This window comes from Bombina bombina, chromosome 2 (genome assembly GCF_027579735.1).
Source record: "Bombina bombina isolate aBomBom1 chromosome 2, aBomBom1.pri, whole genome shotgun sequence".
NCBI lineage: Eukaryota > Metazoa > Chordata > Amphibia > Anura > Bombinatoridae > Bombina > Bombina bombina.
The window spans coordinates 553,784,735-553,800,038 of NC_069500.1; the positions used below are offsets into that span (position 1 = coordinate 553,784,735).

The 15,304-nt window shown below is 40.1% G+C and overlaps 1 protein-coding gene across 7 annotated transcripts in view; it reads left to right on the forward strand.

The window, feature by feature from the left end:
- The window catches only part of CDC14B (cell division cycle 14B), a 389,498-nt gene extending 374,730 nt beyond the window's left edge, over positions 1-14,768 (forward strand). For 2 of the 7 annotated variants that reach the window (XM_053702406.1, XM_053702409.1), the window contains 3 exons: positions 6,542-6,649; positions 13,413-13,472; positions 13,776-14,766. In XM_053702406.1, the coding sequence (XP_053558381.1) occupies positions 6,542-6,649; positions 13,413-13,472; positions 13,776-13,812 (205 nt within the window). In that variant the 3' untranslated portion in view covers positions 13,813-14,766. Of the gene's footprint in view, positions 1-6,541; positions 6,650-13,412; positions 13,473-13,775 lie in introns of all 7 variants that reach the window. The other 5 variants (XM_053702405.1, XM_053702407.1, XM_053702408.1 and 2 more) reach the window with 5 other exon arrangements.
- Positions 14,769-15,304: the final 536 nt, after the last annotated feature.

The following is a 15,304-nucleotide window of genomic DNA, read 5'->3' on the forward strand; positions in this document are numbered from 1 at the left end:
TGGGCACTATAAGTAGTCACAAAATGTACCCTTTAAAGGTATGTTTACCATCAGTAGCTGTCCTATCCTCTAGAAGTCTGTCCCTAGGTAACTCATGGACTTTTGTCCTAGCTTCCTTGATATGACTCTTGTATTTACGTTCTCTCAGTCAAGATAATTTGCTTCACTCAGTCGTTTTCCCTACTACAATTCCTCTTTAGCCTGGAGAATTGGCCTTTAGCCACCTCATAAGAGAGATTCTTTGGATGGCAGCTATCTGCATGAAGCAAATTATTGAGCTGGGTTTACGAAAAACCTTTGTGTGTATTCTCCCATCCTGATCTCCCACCAAGCATAGATCAAGGAAATTTATAGTGGTAGAGTTATATGTAAAGCTCAAGCCCTTGTCATTGGCATTAAGCCATTCAACAAATATTGTTATAAGTTCGGATTTGCTACCACCAACAAATCATCAATAAAACGTTTAAAAAAACGTATATACACTGTGTGGGTTAGTATCTCCAAAGATGTGGTAGTTCCCACCAGCCGAGATAAAGATTTGCGTATGAGGGGGCAAACTTCGCCCCCATGGCGGTACCATATCTTTGGAGATAGTAGATACCCTCAAAAAAGAAACAATTGTTAGTAAGTAGAAACTCTAATATCCGAATGACAAAGGATTGAAACTACAGTATATTCAGTAAAATTTATCAAGAAAAACTTGATAGCCTCAATGCCTTTTAGATGGGGAATCGATGACTATAGAGAGACTGCATCTATGGTGACCCATGTGTAAGATTTGTCCCACTTAATGTTGTTCACAAGATTGAGAATATGTTTGGAATCTCTGGTATAAGACTAGAGTAGTGACCAAAGGTTGAAGTATGGCATCTAGCCATTGTGACAAACGTTCTAAAAGAGAATCGATGACGCTCACAATCGGTCTCCCCTTAATGTTAGTCAAAGATTTGTGGAACATCCAAATACTGTGCTTTGGAAGCATCAATGACCCCATGTTCCAAACCATCATCCAAAATATCCTCGAGTTCCTTCTTGAACTGATTGGTGGGATTACGTGATAGTATTTGGTAATTGTGTATTTTCAAGTTAGCGTAGGGCTTCCAAAACATGATCAGAACGGTTCATGACTACTATAGTCCCGCCCTTATCTGCAGGGCATATGACTATAGAGCTATCTTCCTGGAGAGCCTCAAGAGTATCCTTCTGATTTTTGGTAAGATTGTTTTGTAGGTCCTAAGCTGCCCTTCAGAGTTTGGAGATCTCTCTCAACCCTATTATAAAAAGTTTCAACTATAGGGCCCCTACTATGTATAGGGTAAAACCTTGATTTGTCACGAAACCTCTGACCACTGTTGACCTCTCCAGGACTAGGTTCTGTTTCTGAGGCTAAGAGCTGTAAATTGACTAAGTCACAATTTTCCTCAAAAGTATGAAATTCAGGACATTTAGCCAAATCTTGATTGATACGTTCAAAAGTGGAGTCAGGAGTGGTAGAGAAATGTTTAAGAGTAACATTTCTTACTAGTCTGTTGAGATCTATCATAGTATGGAATAGGTCGAAATTTGTAGGGGGGGCAAACCCTAAACCAAACCCCAATTACCTCTATTTGGGCTTTAGTTAGAATAATAGAAGATACATTAATAACATTCATTTGTACTTGGTGTTTCTACGATTGCCCCTCAACTGATATCTCTCTTGATTTATCTGTTGGAGACTCACCCCTCCCCCTTCAGGAAGGCCCTGGCCCAATAGAAAAACCTTTTCTAGCATGGTTTGGTTATTTACTGCAACAATTGTATCACTCCCTATGGGATTAGTAGTCATCTTACTTGGAATATATTTGGAACTTTTGTTCCCTTCATGATAGACAGGTTTTTATTTGGGTCTAGCACATGAGTTTGTATTGGTAAATGTATGTTTAAGAATCCCTGATTGTTGTTGAACCTGTAAATTAGTGGGAACTATATCAGTTCTCAACGTATTCTCATCAGTATCAGATTGCTTATCATCTGACGACCAATCTGTGTCACTATCAAAAAATGTGACTGATTTATTTTGTCTGTTTCTGCGTATACGATTGCGCTTGCCCCTTTTTTATTTTTATTGTTATTAGGTAAACTACGCCTATAATCATTTCGCTGTCTCCTATTCCATATATATACCGAATTGGATTGGTTGTCTGTTCTATTCCTTATAAATTTGTGGTGTTTATTCTCCATTATATGCTGTTTACTGCAAGCAACAGAATCATGGAGAATAGTGTCAAACTTGGCAAAATCAACATCCTGGCTACGTTTGTTCAATTCCAGTTGTAAACAATCAATTTCTAATTTAATTCTATTTAGGTCTTGAGTTCTATATTGTATAAGTAATAACATGAGATTTGAGGAACATTCTGATAGAACTTAGTTCCAGGAGTAAATAAATTCCTGATCTTTAGAATCAACCTCAAAAGTCGGAAATTTGTATATTCTTAGACCCCTGGGGATCATTTTGGCTTTAATATAGCCCTCAAATGTCCCATTGAGTTTTATTCTCTTTAAAAAGCAATTGTTCCATAGAGTCAAATAGAGTGCTGAGAGATAACAGTCCCTTATCATCTGAAAATATTTTATTGCAATCAAATCCTGGGTTAGCACGCACTTCAGCAGGCATGAGTAAAAATAGACTGGTGTGTACGGTTACCGGAGTGAATAGTGCCTTCCTACCGCAAGATAAGAATAGGTCTAAGGGACGGCGACTGTCTAATTTCCGTTCCTTTTGTGCTGACAAGCCGCAACGACAGCAGGGATCGGATCGAGTAGGGGGAAGACTGTCTGTCTTTTTTTTTTTGAGACGCTTGGTTCCAGGATGTACAGGATCCTTGAGTTCTGGAGGTTGTATCTCAAGGATACAGGATAGGATTCAAGTCTCATACACCCAGGGGCTACTCTCCAGTCTTTAAACAAGACCAGAAAAGAGGGCTGCCTTCTAAGGTTGCGTACGGGATCTCTCCTCTCTAGGAGTAATTGTCCCAGTACCTACAGCAGAAGGAGGTTTGGTGTTTGATTTCAAACCTTTTCATGGTTCCAAAGAAGGAGCAAACTTTTCGTCCAATTCTGAACCTAAAGTGCCTAAACAAGTTTCTGAGCGTTCCCTCTTTCAAGATGGAGACACTACGGTCAATCCCCAAAAATCTCTGTACTCCTTTAACATCTGAGGGTCTGGGCATTTCAGTAATGGCTTTAACTTTGCTTGGATCTGCTTGAAGTCCCTCAGGATACTGCTACTTGGAGCCTCAATCTTGTTCTTAGTGTTTTGCAGCAGGCTCCGATTAAGCCTATGCATACTGTTGACATTTAAAGGGATAATAAACCCAAATTTTTTCTTTCATGATTCGGACAGAACATACAATTTTAAGCAGCTTTCTAATTTACTTCTATCATTTTTTTCTTCTTCGTTCTTTTGCTATCTTTATTTGAAAAAGCAGGAATAAAAGCTTTGGAGACGGCCCATTTTATGTTGAGAACCTGGGTTGCGCTTGCTGATTGGATGGCTAAATGCAGGCACCAATCAGCAAGCCCCTATCCAGGGTACTGAACCAAAAATAGGCCGGCTCCAAAGCTTTCATTCCGGCCTTTTCAAATAAAGATAGCAAGAGAACAAAGTAATTTTAATAATAGGAGTAAATTAGAAAGTTGCTTAAAATTGCATTCTCTATCCGAATCATGAAAGAAAAAACTTGGGTTTACTATCCCTTTAAAGTGTTATCTTGGAAGCTTGTTTTTTTGTTGGCTATTGCCTCTGTGCACAGTTTTCTCTGAGATTTCTGCTCTACAATGTGATCCCTCTTATCTGTTTTTTCATGCTGATAATGCGGTTTTACGCACTAAACTAGGGTTCCTCCCTAGTAACATTAATCAAGAAATTGCTGTTCCTTCCTTGTGTCCTAATCCTTCTTCAGTGAAGGAACGCTTGCTTCACAATCTAGATGTGGTTATTGTGCCTTGAAGTTCTATCTTCAGGCTACTAAGGAATTCAGACAATCTTCCTCTTTGTCATCTATTTGGGGAAGCGTAATGGGCAGAAGGCTACTACGACTTCTCTATCCTTCTGGTTGAGGAATGTCATCCGCTTAGCTTATGAAACAGCGTGATAACAGCATCCTAGAGCAGTGGCTTCCTACTGGGCTTTTAAGAAGAAAGCCTCAATGGATCAGATTTGTGAGGCGGCTACCCTGGTCTTTCTTACACACTTTTTCTAAATTTTACAAGTTTGATGGGTTTGCTTCGACTGAAGCAGCTTTCCGGAGAAATGTTTTGCAGGCTGTGGTGCCCTCAGAATAGGGTCCGCCTCTTTTTTTCTGTTCCCTCCCGTTATTCATTCAGTGCCCTCTGGAGCTTGGGTATAGTTTTCCCAACAGTAAGGATTGAAGTTGTGGACTCTCCCTGCCTTATGGAAGGAAAACATAATTTTTGCTTACCAGATAAATTCCTTTCCTTCCTAGCAGGGAGAGTCCACGACCCTGCTCTTATTTTTTTTTTTTTTGGTAGTCGGCTCCCTTTTTTATATTCTGGCACCTTTTTTATACCCTGATGTTTCTCCTAATTTTCCTTGTTCCCTCAGCAGAATGACTGGAGGATAGGGGAAGTGGGAGGGATATTTTAAACCTTTGGCTGGGGTATCTTTGCCTCCTCCTGGTGGCCAGGTGTTGTATTTCCCACCAGTAAGGACTGAATTCGTGGACTCTTCCTGCCAGGAAGGAAAGGAATTTATCTGGTGAGCCTAAATTATGGGGGTTTTTTACGTACTGTTCTGAAGTAATTAGTCAATGTGGGTACTTTTTTTCATGATTTAGGTAGAGCATGCAATTTTAAGCAACTTTCTAATTTACTCCTAGTAACTATTTTTCTTTGTTCTCTTGGTATGCTTTGTTGAATGAGCAGCAATGCACTACTGGTTGCTGACCGAACACATGTGTGAGCCAATGATAATCGGTGTGTGTGTGTATATAGATATATATATAGATATATAGATAGATAGATATAGATAGATATAGATAGATATAGATAGATATAGATATATATATACACACACACACACACACACATCCACCAATCAGCAGCTAGAACCTAGGTTCTTTGCTGCTCCTAAGCTTTCATAGATAAACATTTAAGCAAAGGATAACAAGAGAAGAAATCAAATTAAATATTAGAAGTAAATTGGAAAGTTGTTTAAAATTGTATTCTTTATCAGAATCATGAGAGAATTTTTTTGGGCTTCATGTCTCTTTAAGGCACTAATAAATATCAGGTCTTGATAAATCTGGGATGTCGGGATCAACTGCTCCGACAATTGTATTTGTCTTCATTTTTGGCCTATTCTTTATCCATCCTTGCATACAATATTTCTGGTTCCTAAGATACTTAGGCCTAATACTGCCAGTCGGCTAATCAGTTTTCTCAATATATACAGGAGTAGGTGGGGTGTACTCACTGTGCTTGCATGGGGAGATAATCCTCAAGACAATGTGTTCATGTGTACTGATGTGTATTGCACTTTTAGTATGCTTCCTTACTCTCTCTATACTCTCAAGGCAAAGCAAATATTTATAGTATATACATTTAAGTATTTTATATATTTTCTGTACAATCCAAAATAAAGTTTAACATTCAAATATTATATGGCATATTATTGTTTACAATGATTAAAGTGATGGTAAAGTTACAGAATTAACAATTAAACTAATTGATCAAAATAAATATTAGTTTCATTCATAATTTTTTATATTATCTTCTCTAAATCAATTTATAAGCTTTTAGTACCATTTTATTCATCAATTACTCAACCCGTAAAAAAAAAAAAAAATTTGCATTTGTGTCACTTTTTTTTTTTTTTTTGTTAAGTTGAAAATTAGGCCGTTAGGTGGCCGTGACTCTGTAATCCGCCCACTTAACATAATGCGCATTCGCCATTTTATTTTTCCTTGCCTGTAACACCATGCACGCTCCCGTTTTGCGCATGCGTTTTGTTATGGGAATCCCTTGCTACCATCGGCGGAACGATACAGACAAGCTCATCAGTGTAGATTGCAGGCAGCTCTTGTTTTAGTAAGTACCTGAATCACTCACAGTGCAAATTATGCAAGTTTTTTTTTTTTAACTAGCACACAATTTATCTCATGGGAGCGAGCCTTGATTTGTGAAACCGCTCACTATTTGAATGCAATTTATAACCAGGAAATGGCAGATGGGAGGAGCTAGGAACAGTAGGAGACAATTTATAAAAGATTACGAGATATTACTGAAAAATTATTTTGAAGGTTGAAAAACTTAGCGACTAGTGTCAAAAACGAATAGGCTTTATGGAAATTGCAAGGAAACTAGTCAACTTTACCATCACTTTAACTAGGTATATTGCTATTAGCTTCAACAGCAGAAAATATGAATCCAACTTTGAGGTTACCCTGTATAATAGTTACATTGTGCATGCTCCGTCTGCATCTCAGATGATTGCTTACTGCAGGTTAGATCATATTGTGCTATTTCCTACTCTTTACAGAGTAATTCTGCAGTCCAGTGTGCAGAGCCCCAAATCATGTTTATCTGGCAGTTCAGGCATTACAAAAAGGGCCACCAGGTCTTCTACAGGAAGCAGCACTTTGAGAGGGTAAGCTTGGTTCCTCAATTTACTGGCGCGTAAACCTATTTTTATTCTGACTCGGGAGGAGATGTCTGGATTTAGATTAAATATATTTTTGATTTAGAGTGATTAGGAGAAATTTAAAGGGTCTGGTACCATCCCAATTCATTGAAACCTCCACCTTATTTTGTCTTTCTAAATATATATATATATATTTTTTTTCAATTTATAAACAAATTTGTTTAATTTGTGCACCTAGCAATATATTTAGCATTTTATTTTTCTTGCTTGATTTTTAAATGAATGCAATTTTTTTGTAATATTAAATATGTATCAGGGCTGCCCAAGTTATTTAAATGAGAAGGCCCCATAGAAATATATTTTTAACTTGCATGAGGACCAGTAAACAAAATAAGAAATTCTGAAAAAAAATAAACCTCATTTAAAAACAAACAAAAAAACTCACATACTCAAATGTATAGATGTAACTAGAAAAAAATGTAGGCCAAGCATACGAATGAGCACGATGCAGAGAAGCAGAAAGGGACTACCTTGGTTGAGCATTCCAGGTAGATAGATATTAGGAATGTGCAATTGGAAACCTTTGTTAGGGTCTGAATGCAGAAGGTGGCAGTCGCTTATGGCATTCGACTTTTTTTAGAGCCAGATCTTGGTGTGTTCAACTTTCACGAGAAGAAATTTGGCACCAAAAAGAGCCAAATGCCACCAGCGGCTACCTCCTGCATTCAGATCCTAACAAAGGTTCCTGATGCACATCCCCTAATAGATAACAAAAACCAAAGATTTTCTTCTTAAACGGGAAGAGTCCACAGCTGCATTCATTACTTTTGGGATTTCAGAACCTGGCCACCAGGAGGAGGCTAAGACACCCCAGCCATAGGCTTCAAATACCTCCCTCACTTCCCTCATCCCCTAGTCATTCTTTGCCTTTCGCCACAGGAGGTTGGCAGAGAAGTGTCAGAAGTTCAAGATAGTCTCTTATGGAGGGTAGTACTCTTTGAAATGGGACTGGAGTTTTATGTAATCCTGTCAGCCTCTCAGGGAGAGCATGGATGAAGGTTAGAGAGATGCAGAGAGAGTCTTTCTGTGAAACCATCCCGACTTATATTAACAGCTCCTTGGCAATCAGTGTTGGCGAGTTTTGATGCCTGCTTTTATTCACTCAAGTCCATGTCAGAAGTGAGGCTACCATCTGTCACACTTGAAGGGCCGTTTTCCTGTTCCACGGTGCAGATTCCGGTAAGATAGTTTCATTTTATTTCATTATGTGAATGTAATGGTAATGAGAGGAGGTAGGGTCCCAGTGGGACGCCTTTTATATTAAAATAGGAATCATGGGTTAATATCTCCTGAGGGGGGTTATTGAACAGGGGGGACTTTAATCATGTTTATGTGGTTCTATCTATCTGGCTTTTCGTACCATAATGGCCTTATCAATTGGCGCGATCTCTTTAGATTTCTGCGCGCTTTTTGTGACTTGCGCAGTGCACCTTGTGACTGGGTGTGGTTGCGTTGTTTTCCTCTTCTGTATGCTGACTGTGTGGCGAGAGTCTGCTCGTTGGTTTTCTGGTTCACAGAAGGTGGTGAGTGCCCCAGCCATATTTGGTGTGTTAAAAGGGTGCCAGTTTGTGTTTGTCATTTTTGTAATCCCAAGATTATGGAGGATTCTGAATTTTTTAGACCTGATGTCTCCAATGCGTAGAATGCATCTTGTGATGAATATGAAATGGCCCGGGTTATCCATGCCCATCAGTTATGTTCCAATTGCCTTTCTAGAGTACTCTCTTCTCCCCACTCATTGACCTTAGAGTGCATTGAGCCATCCGCCCCAGATGATTCTATGTCCGGTGAGGCGCGTGCCCCAGAATCTTCCTTTACTACGCAAGCAGGTGTCCCTATGGCCTTTACTCCTCTGGAAGGTGGCTTGTTTCCTCCAGAAGTTATGGCACGGTTCCGCATAGCCATATCTATGGCGCTGGCTCACTTATATCTCCCAAGTGAAATATTTTTAAGGTACTGTCCGTGTTCTGTCAACTAGGGCCTGTCGGGGCGTGGGATCGCCTGATTCAGTTCGGCCTTCTGGGGAAGTGTTGGCCTCTGAGGCTTCAGGGGCCCCAACCTCGGGGCCGGGGTCATTTATCGATCCGGCAAGGGATAATTTCGCCTTCCGTTATAGGCTGGCACATCTTCGTGTTCTACTAAGGCATGTTTTTCTGGCGGTGCTAGAGGATTCCAGTCCTAGTGGGCCAAGGGATCCGAGGCCTTAGATGCCGGAAGGCAAGCTGGGTTAGACTTTTGGGGATGAAGCTAATCTCCATGACGTCTCCGTTTTTTCTTTCTTTTATGTATTGGTTCCAGTTCTGAGCTCGGGTGAATGGGCCTCTGATTGGCTGGTCCTGTTGGCGTACCCATTCACCTTGGGCGTTCACCCAAGGCTGCTGCCTTACTTTTATTTTGAACCAGATAGGATGTATTTGATTTGTTTTTAATAAGCTCACGTCTGATATAATTTTCGTTTTGGGAACTTTCTCTCTCTGGAGCTGATACTTGCGATTTTGTGATCGCATGGGCGCTTCCTCAAAAGTTGTGCACTTTTGATTAAGAACGAAGTTATGTTCTAATTCTGGTCGAGTTTTCTTGGACCTTGGACCGTTTTGGGGTGTCCTTGTACCAGGCAGGTACTGGTTGTGCGCTATCGGCTGTTCCTTGGGTTCGTGTCACCCTTGTGCTGATTATCCTGTCGGATTCTGAATATCACTTGGCCTATTGATATGGACTCCGGGCTTGGATCCTACTAAGAAGTATGGGGCCTAGTGCGTAGATCCAACTCTTCTGGAAGCAAGGTTGGGAGTTCTGATATAAGTTGGCCTTTTTATGGCAATTTGCTTAAGATATGTGACTGACTTTTTGAAGACGTCATCAGGGTTCCTAAGGGTCCCTGGGGACTCGGAACTGTAGTTTTCCACTCCTGTAGAGTTTGGAGATGTGAATGACCTCAGGTGGTCTAGTATTCCAGGTGATGGACAATTTACGTTTTCACTTGCGGTATCTTCCGGATGTCGACTATTGTAGTCTAGTCACTTTCCTTTTGCGGTGGCAGAGTTTTCTTTCTTTCCTTCCTGTTTTGGGTTGGACCATCTGTTCTGGAAGTGCGCAGCATGTCCTTCCTTTTTTCCCTCATCGATTCGTTTGCTCCAGTACGTGGCGTGCAGGGGTCACCCTGCCTTTTCTGCCAGGAGCTGCAAGGCCCCCATTGTTATTTCTGTTGCAGGGATTTCGGGAGACCGATCCGGTAAGGATTTCTGGAGACTGTGGTCTTCTCAATATAAAACTGCCCCTTGTCATTCCATGGTCTTTAGCCTCTTGGGTGCTATCCTTCGACCTTATGCAGATCTAGCCTTTTAGGCTTGAGGGTAGGATGTCCAAGGTCAGTTACAGACTTTCGCCTTTCTGGGGTCAGGGAAATGATCATTCCTCTTCACAAGCGTGTGGATCAGGTAGTTCGGCCTGTCTACAGAGGATAGCCTTGCGATCCAAGGGTACTGGTTGCCCCTTTCTTCAACTGGTCAGGAGTTTTTTCAAACTTTTGGGTTTGAGGCTGTTGCTGGGTAATCTACGTCTAAGGACTTTAGATGGTGGAGGGCTCTGTCTTGGGTGCACTCCTACCATGGGAGGCAGTTGATAGATTCCTCAGGAAGTTAGATATTTTTTGATTGGTTCCGTTTTTCGAGGACTTTGGCTTAGGACTTTGTCTCTTGCCTGGAATGGGCATGGGTGGTTCTGCTTGACCTTTTTGGGTTTGGTTCCCCCGCGTGTACCTTTGAGGGTGAGGTTTTCTGACTCTCATGGGAGATTACTGTCTGTCTGAGGCTTAAGTTTGAGGTCTCTCTGCCGGGTCCCTACTTGTCTTCTGGGACATCTGTGCTTCCTTGTAGACTCCAGGTGCCGTTTCAACTGGGCTGGTGATATTGGCCGACGGGTCTCACCTTTATTGGTAGGGTGGTTACCGTTGCTTTGCTCCCTTTTCTTCTCAACTAGGGTGTGGGGGGTGAGTTCTTGCGTGCTCTCCTTGACTTGGAGTTACCTCAGTATCTATGCAGGCCCGTGGGTCCTGGTTTTTCTCGCCTCATAGGATTTTATTTCCTTCCTGGCGTACTCGGAATCACGGAACTGGATTCTGGTATTAGGATGCTGGGGGTCAGAGTACTTTCTTCCCTGGGGGAAGAGTTCCTTCTTCTGGAAGGCTACAGTGTAGGGGTTTTCGGACCCGAGCACAAAGTTACCTGTCATGGAGCATGCCAGTTTTAGTAGCGGTCAGAGTTCTACTCTGGGGTTTTGATTCCTTGTAGATCCATCCTTTTTTTCAGCCTTTGGTCTGGGGCCGTTATCCTGGAGGGAAGGTCGGGGATCGGTCTGCTCTATGCAGTGTTGACTGTTTACTATTATTGAGTTTGTCCTCCCCTTTGGTGGGGGACTCTTGGTGCCCATCTCTCTACTGGTGGCGTCTACTGCTGGGATGGGAAGCTCCTTGGAGCCCAGAAATTTCTGGTCGGGAGCTGTTGTAAATTTTTCGGCGCTTCTTGGTCTTGTCTTGTCTTAGGGTCAACTTTGCTGCCTGGAGATTAGTGAGCTCTTGTTTACAGGTGGATCTGTGTTCTCTTTGAGAGCTCCTTTTTAACTGCTAGGACAGTTATCCTGTCTCTGCTTGTCTAACCTGACTGTTTTTGACTTGGCTATGATGCAATAGGGAACTCGCAATTTTGTGTAACACCATATGTAGTATGATGCTGAGACAGGGATATGAGGGTGGCCTTCTAGTCATCCTAGTTCTGTTTTTGTAGTATGGACTTATTTTTTTGGTCCTTGTCCTTCTAGGGAGTTTGTCTCCCTGGGCGGTGGTCCTGTGGCAACCTTGGGTTGCTCTAAGTTTGATTTGAGCGCGTGCTGGATGGTCTTATGGGGTCCTCTATTCTCCCCCTCGGGGGTAGATAGAGTTTTTTGGCTTTAGGGGTACTTTTCGTGGGAGACGTGAGCCGCTGGGCTGGCTCCTCGGAGGCTTTTGTGCTCAGCAGATTCTGGGTATGAGAGGTCTCTAGCACGGCTTTGCAGGTTATGTAACAGATGAACAGTTACCTGGGCTTCCGGTTTTTCCCTTGTCGTTTAGAGTTTTTGTAGGGTGTCGGGAAATTTCAGGCTGTGGTGCCTTTCGAAGGGGCCGCCTTTTTGTACCCGCCCTTTGTTTGCATTCAATGTCCTCTAGCTTGGGTATTGTTTTCCCAAAAGTAATGAATGCAGCTGTGGACTCTTCCTGTTTAAGAAGAAAAACATAAATTATGCTTACCTGATGATTTTCTTTTCTTCTGACGGGAAGAGTCCACAGCTCCTGCCCGCGTTTTATCTATGAGGCGGCAGGGAAGTGGGGGAGGTATTTAAGCCTTTTGGCTGGGGTGTCTTTGCCTCCTCCTGGTGGCCAGGTTCTGAATTCCCAAAAGTAATGAATGCAGCTGTGGACTCTTCCTGTCAGAAGAAAATAAAATTATCAGGTAAGCATAATTTATAGGGGGGGGTGGGGTTCGGATTCACACAAACTAAATATATCCAGCAGTATGTATGAAGACTGCCTTTGATGACTTTAATAGGTGGTCCTTAACCCAAGCTGAGTGTTGCAAAACCTTGTTGACCAAATCATCAAGATTAATATATTTTAAAATAATCACTGGTTAAAACTTTCATAGGGTTGCGGTCCAATCCTGGTCCCAGCCCGTGGCTTAAAGGGACATTGTGATCTAAAAATGTTCTCCCCTTTAATCTGTTCCCAATTGTCCTTTTTAGCCTCTTTAGTGTATTGGTTTGCAAACGGCTCATTTTTATCTTTTTGTGTTTGAAACAGTTGCTTTTGCTTCTAGAAACCACCACATAGGCTGAAAATACATGCTTAACAAACAACTGTAGAAAATCTATATTAATAGAAGGTGGTAGCACTAATAAATCTCCCAGCGGGGTTAGTAGAAATATATACATCTATATAGATGGTTATGCTCATTAAACTTCCCTAGCCATAATTAGGATTTCAATATCTAACGATTAGGTTATGTGTTTAGACTTAGATGGAACTATTTCCCATATGTTTAATACTATGCAGTAGGTATAACAAGTAGTTTGGAACACATTAAGGAGAAACCGTTTTTATAGTACAGTGCCACTTTTAAGAACAACTTGCCTAAATGGTGACTAAGACATTTTATTGAAAGCATCTGACAGCTGTAAACAGCTTTATTTTGCTGGTGACTTGACTTGGACTTTAGTCCTTCATCTCCCTTTTCTCTTTGAGAGTTCTAGGTTTGGCAGTATTTACCTTTTGAATGATTAAATATGTAGAGAGAATGTTTTCCCTGCTAGAAGTAGTGGTTGAAACATGACTGACTGTCTCATTGCAAAATATTGATATTAAAATGCAGATATCGCCACACAATTTTTGCCCTGCACTAGATTGACGACAAGCTACAGTTCTTTGTGTTTTCTCCATCTCTGCCAAAATCTCTTTACATGAGGAAATGAAGGTTTGAGTCCAGTCGCCTCATCTTTAAAATATTGATTTTGGGTTGTCACAAGGGCGGTTGTCTTGTTGTTCCCCCAGATCTTACATTTGTCTGTTTTCTAAACTGCCCTATACCTAATCTGATATTTATTTTTCTTTTCAAAAAACATTTAACATAAACGCTTTTGCTTTTTTCTTTACTTGTTACCATTCTTTCTACTTTCCCCACAGCGTGATTCCCGAGAGGAAGAAAAGGATTGCTTTGCACCAAATGCGCTTAATGAAATTATGGTACTCCTGTTTCCCTGCTGCCTATTGCCTGCAAAAACTGCTTGACAAGCTTTTTCAATCTACTTAATCCAATCTTGTCTGTGTTGCTCTATCATTAATACAGCTGTCATATTCTGCACCCATTTACTTGAAGTGTTGCGTTTCATTTAAACACTGGTGATGTTTTATTTACTTTTATTTATTTATTTTTCTATTTTTTTTTTTTATTTCACAATTTTATTTTTGTTGCATATGTGAATTACCTAGCTGTTGTAAGGAAAAAGAAGATATTTTAAAACAACTAAATTTATTTTATTTCAACAGTCACACCATTCCAAGGACCAGGACAGTGCTGCGGTAAATATAAAGACCCGTTGGCGCCAAGGATGGTCTTCTCAGAAGGAGGGGAAGGAGAACAATTAACAATTAATCATAGCTGCAGCCTGCAACTGAATTTGAATGTACCTGCCCACAGCAGTAATGAGGAATTTTTGTGTCTTGGGCAGATGGTAAATAAATCTGCTTGCTTAAAAAGTGGAAGGAACTTAATGGTGAAAAAATGTGATGGCAATCCTTTAATATGGTGGACTGAAAAGCTGTCGCAGTGTGAATTTCTCATTTTCTGCTGCTGAAAAAGTTAGGAGATGAAACATATGACTACATATGGATTCAATTTCTACATTCCATTTGTTTTTTGTCTTTAGGAAATGTGCTACTTGTTTAAATACTTTGTACCCCATTGTACAGTTAAAGACCAAAGTGTCTACAAACTATTACGTAGAGATGAAACTTTTTTCTTTTTTTCCCCCATGAGAATGAACTGGAATGTCTGCAATGGAGTCAGCTGGCCTGTTTTTACCAAAGAAACAAGAGAGCAACTTGGCAATGCTACTGGTGGTATTGTAATTAAGGCAAGTGCTTTGAACAGATCTAGTCAGTTATTTGATTTTACCCCAGTTGCAAGTCAATTAGTTTGTAGTTTTATTTTACTCTGTGATGTAAGCAAAATATTTCTTACAAATAATCATAAGCAAAATATACATTTTATAATGCAATATGGTACTAGAAGATATTAATGAATACATTAAATATACAGTTCTCTGACATAAAAATTGTAGTAAGCTGTTTAACCTGGGCAGGTTTTGTATATAACGAAAACATTTTACTGAAAAATGGATACATTTGCTGTTGAGTTAGACAGTCGATCCAAAGCTACTTCTTGAGATAATTGAATGTATAGCAGACCTCAGTCTGCAGTTTGGGGGGTTGTATATCAATATATATATATATATATATATATATATATATATATATATATATATATATATATATATATTCTGCTGGAGTTGCATCTATGCCGATATTATAACACACAAAGTTCACATATGGTTATGTGAAAAGAAATGTTTAGTTTTTTTTTTCTGCCAATATGCACAAAGACTATATTATTATTTTTTTTTATTTTTTTTGCACAGCTGAAAATAAGTTTGAGATGATTGGTAAGATAAGCTTGTATGTATTACACAGATACGTGTGTATGTATGTGTATGTATATATATATATATATATATATATATATATATATATATATATATGTGTGTGTGTATATGTGTGTATATATATATATATATTTTTTTATTTTTTTTTTATTTTATTTTTTTTCCCTGGGCCTTCCCTATACAACATGTAGGCATGAGCATTGATTATCTCTGAAAGACACATGCAATATTATCAGTTTTAGTCTTGGCATGCAGGATTTTATGTTTCTGCTTGATATTCATCTTTCCAAGAGGGAATAAAAACTCAGGGATGAAGGGAATTGTAAAACAAGAATATCAATATTATGTATTAGG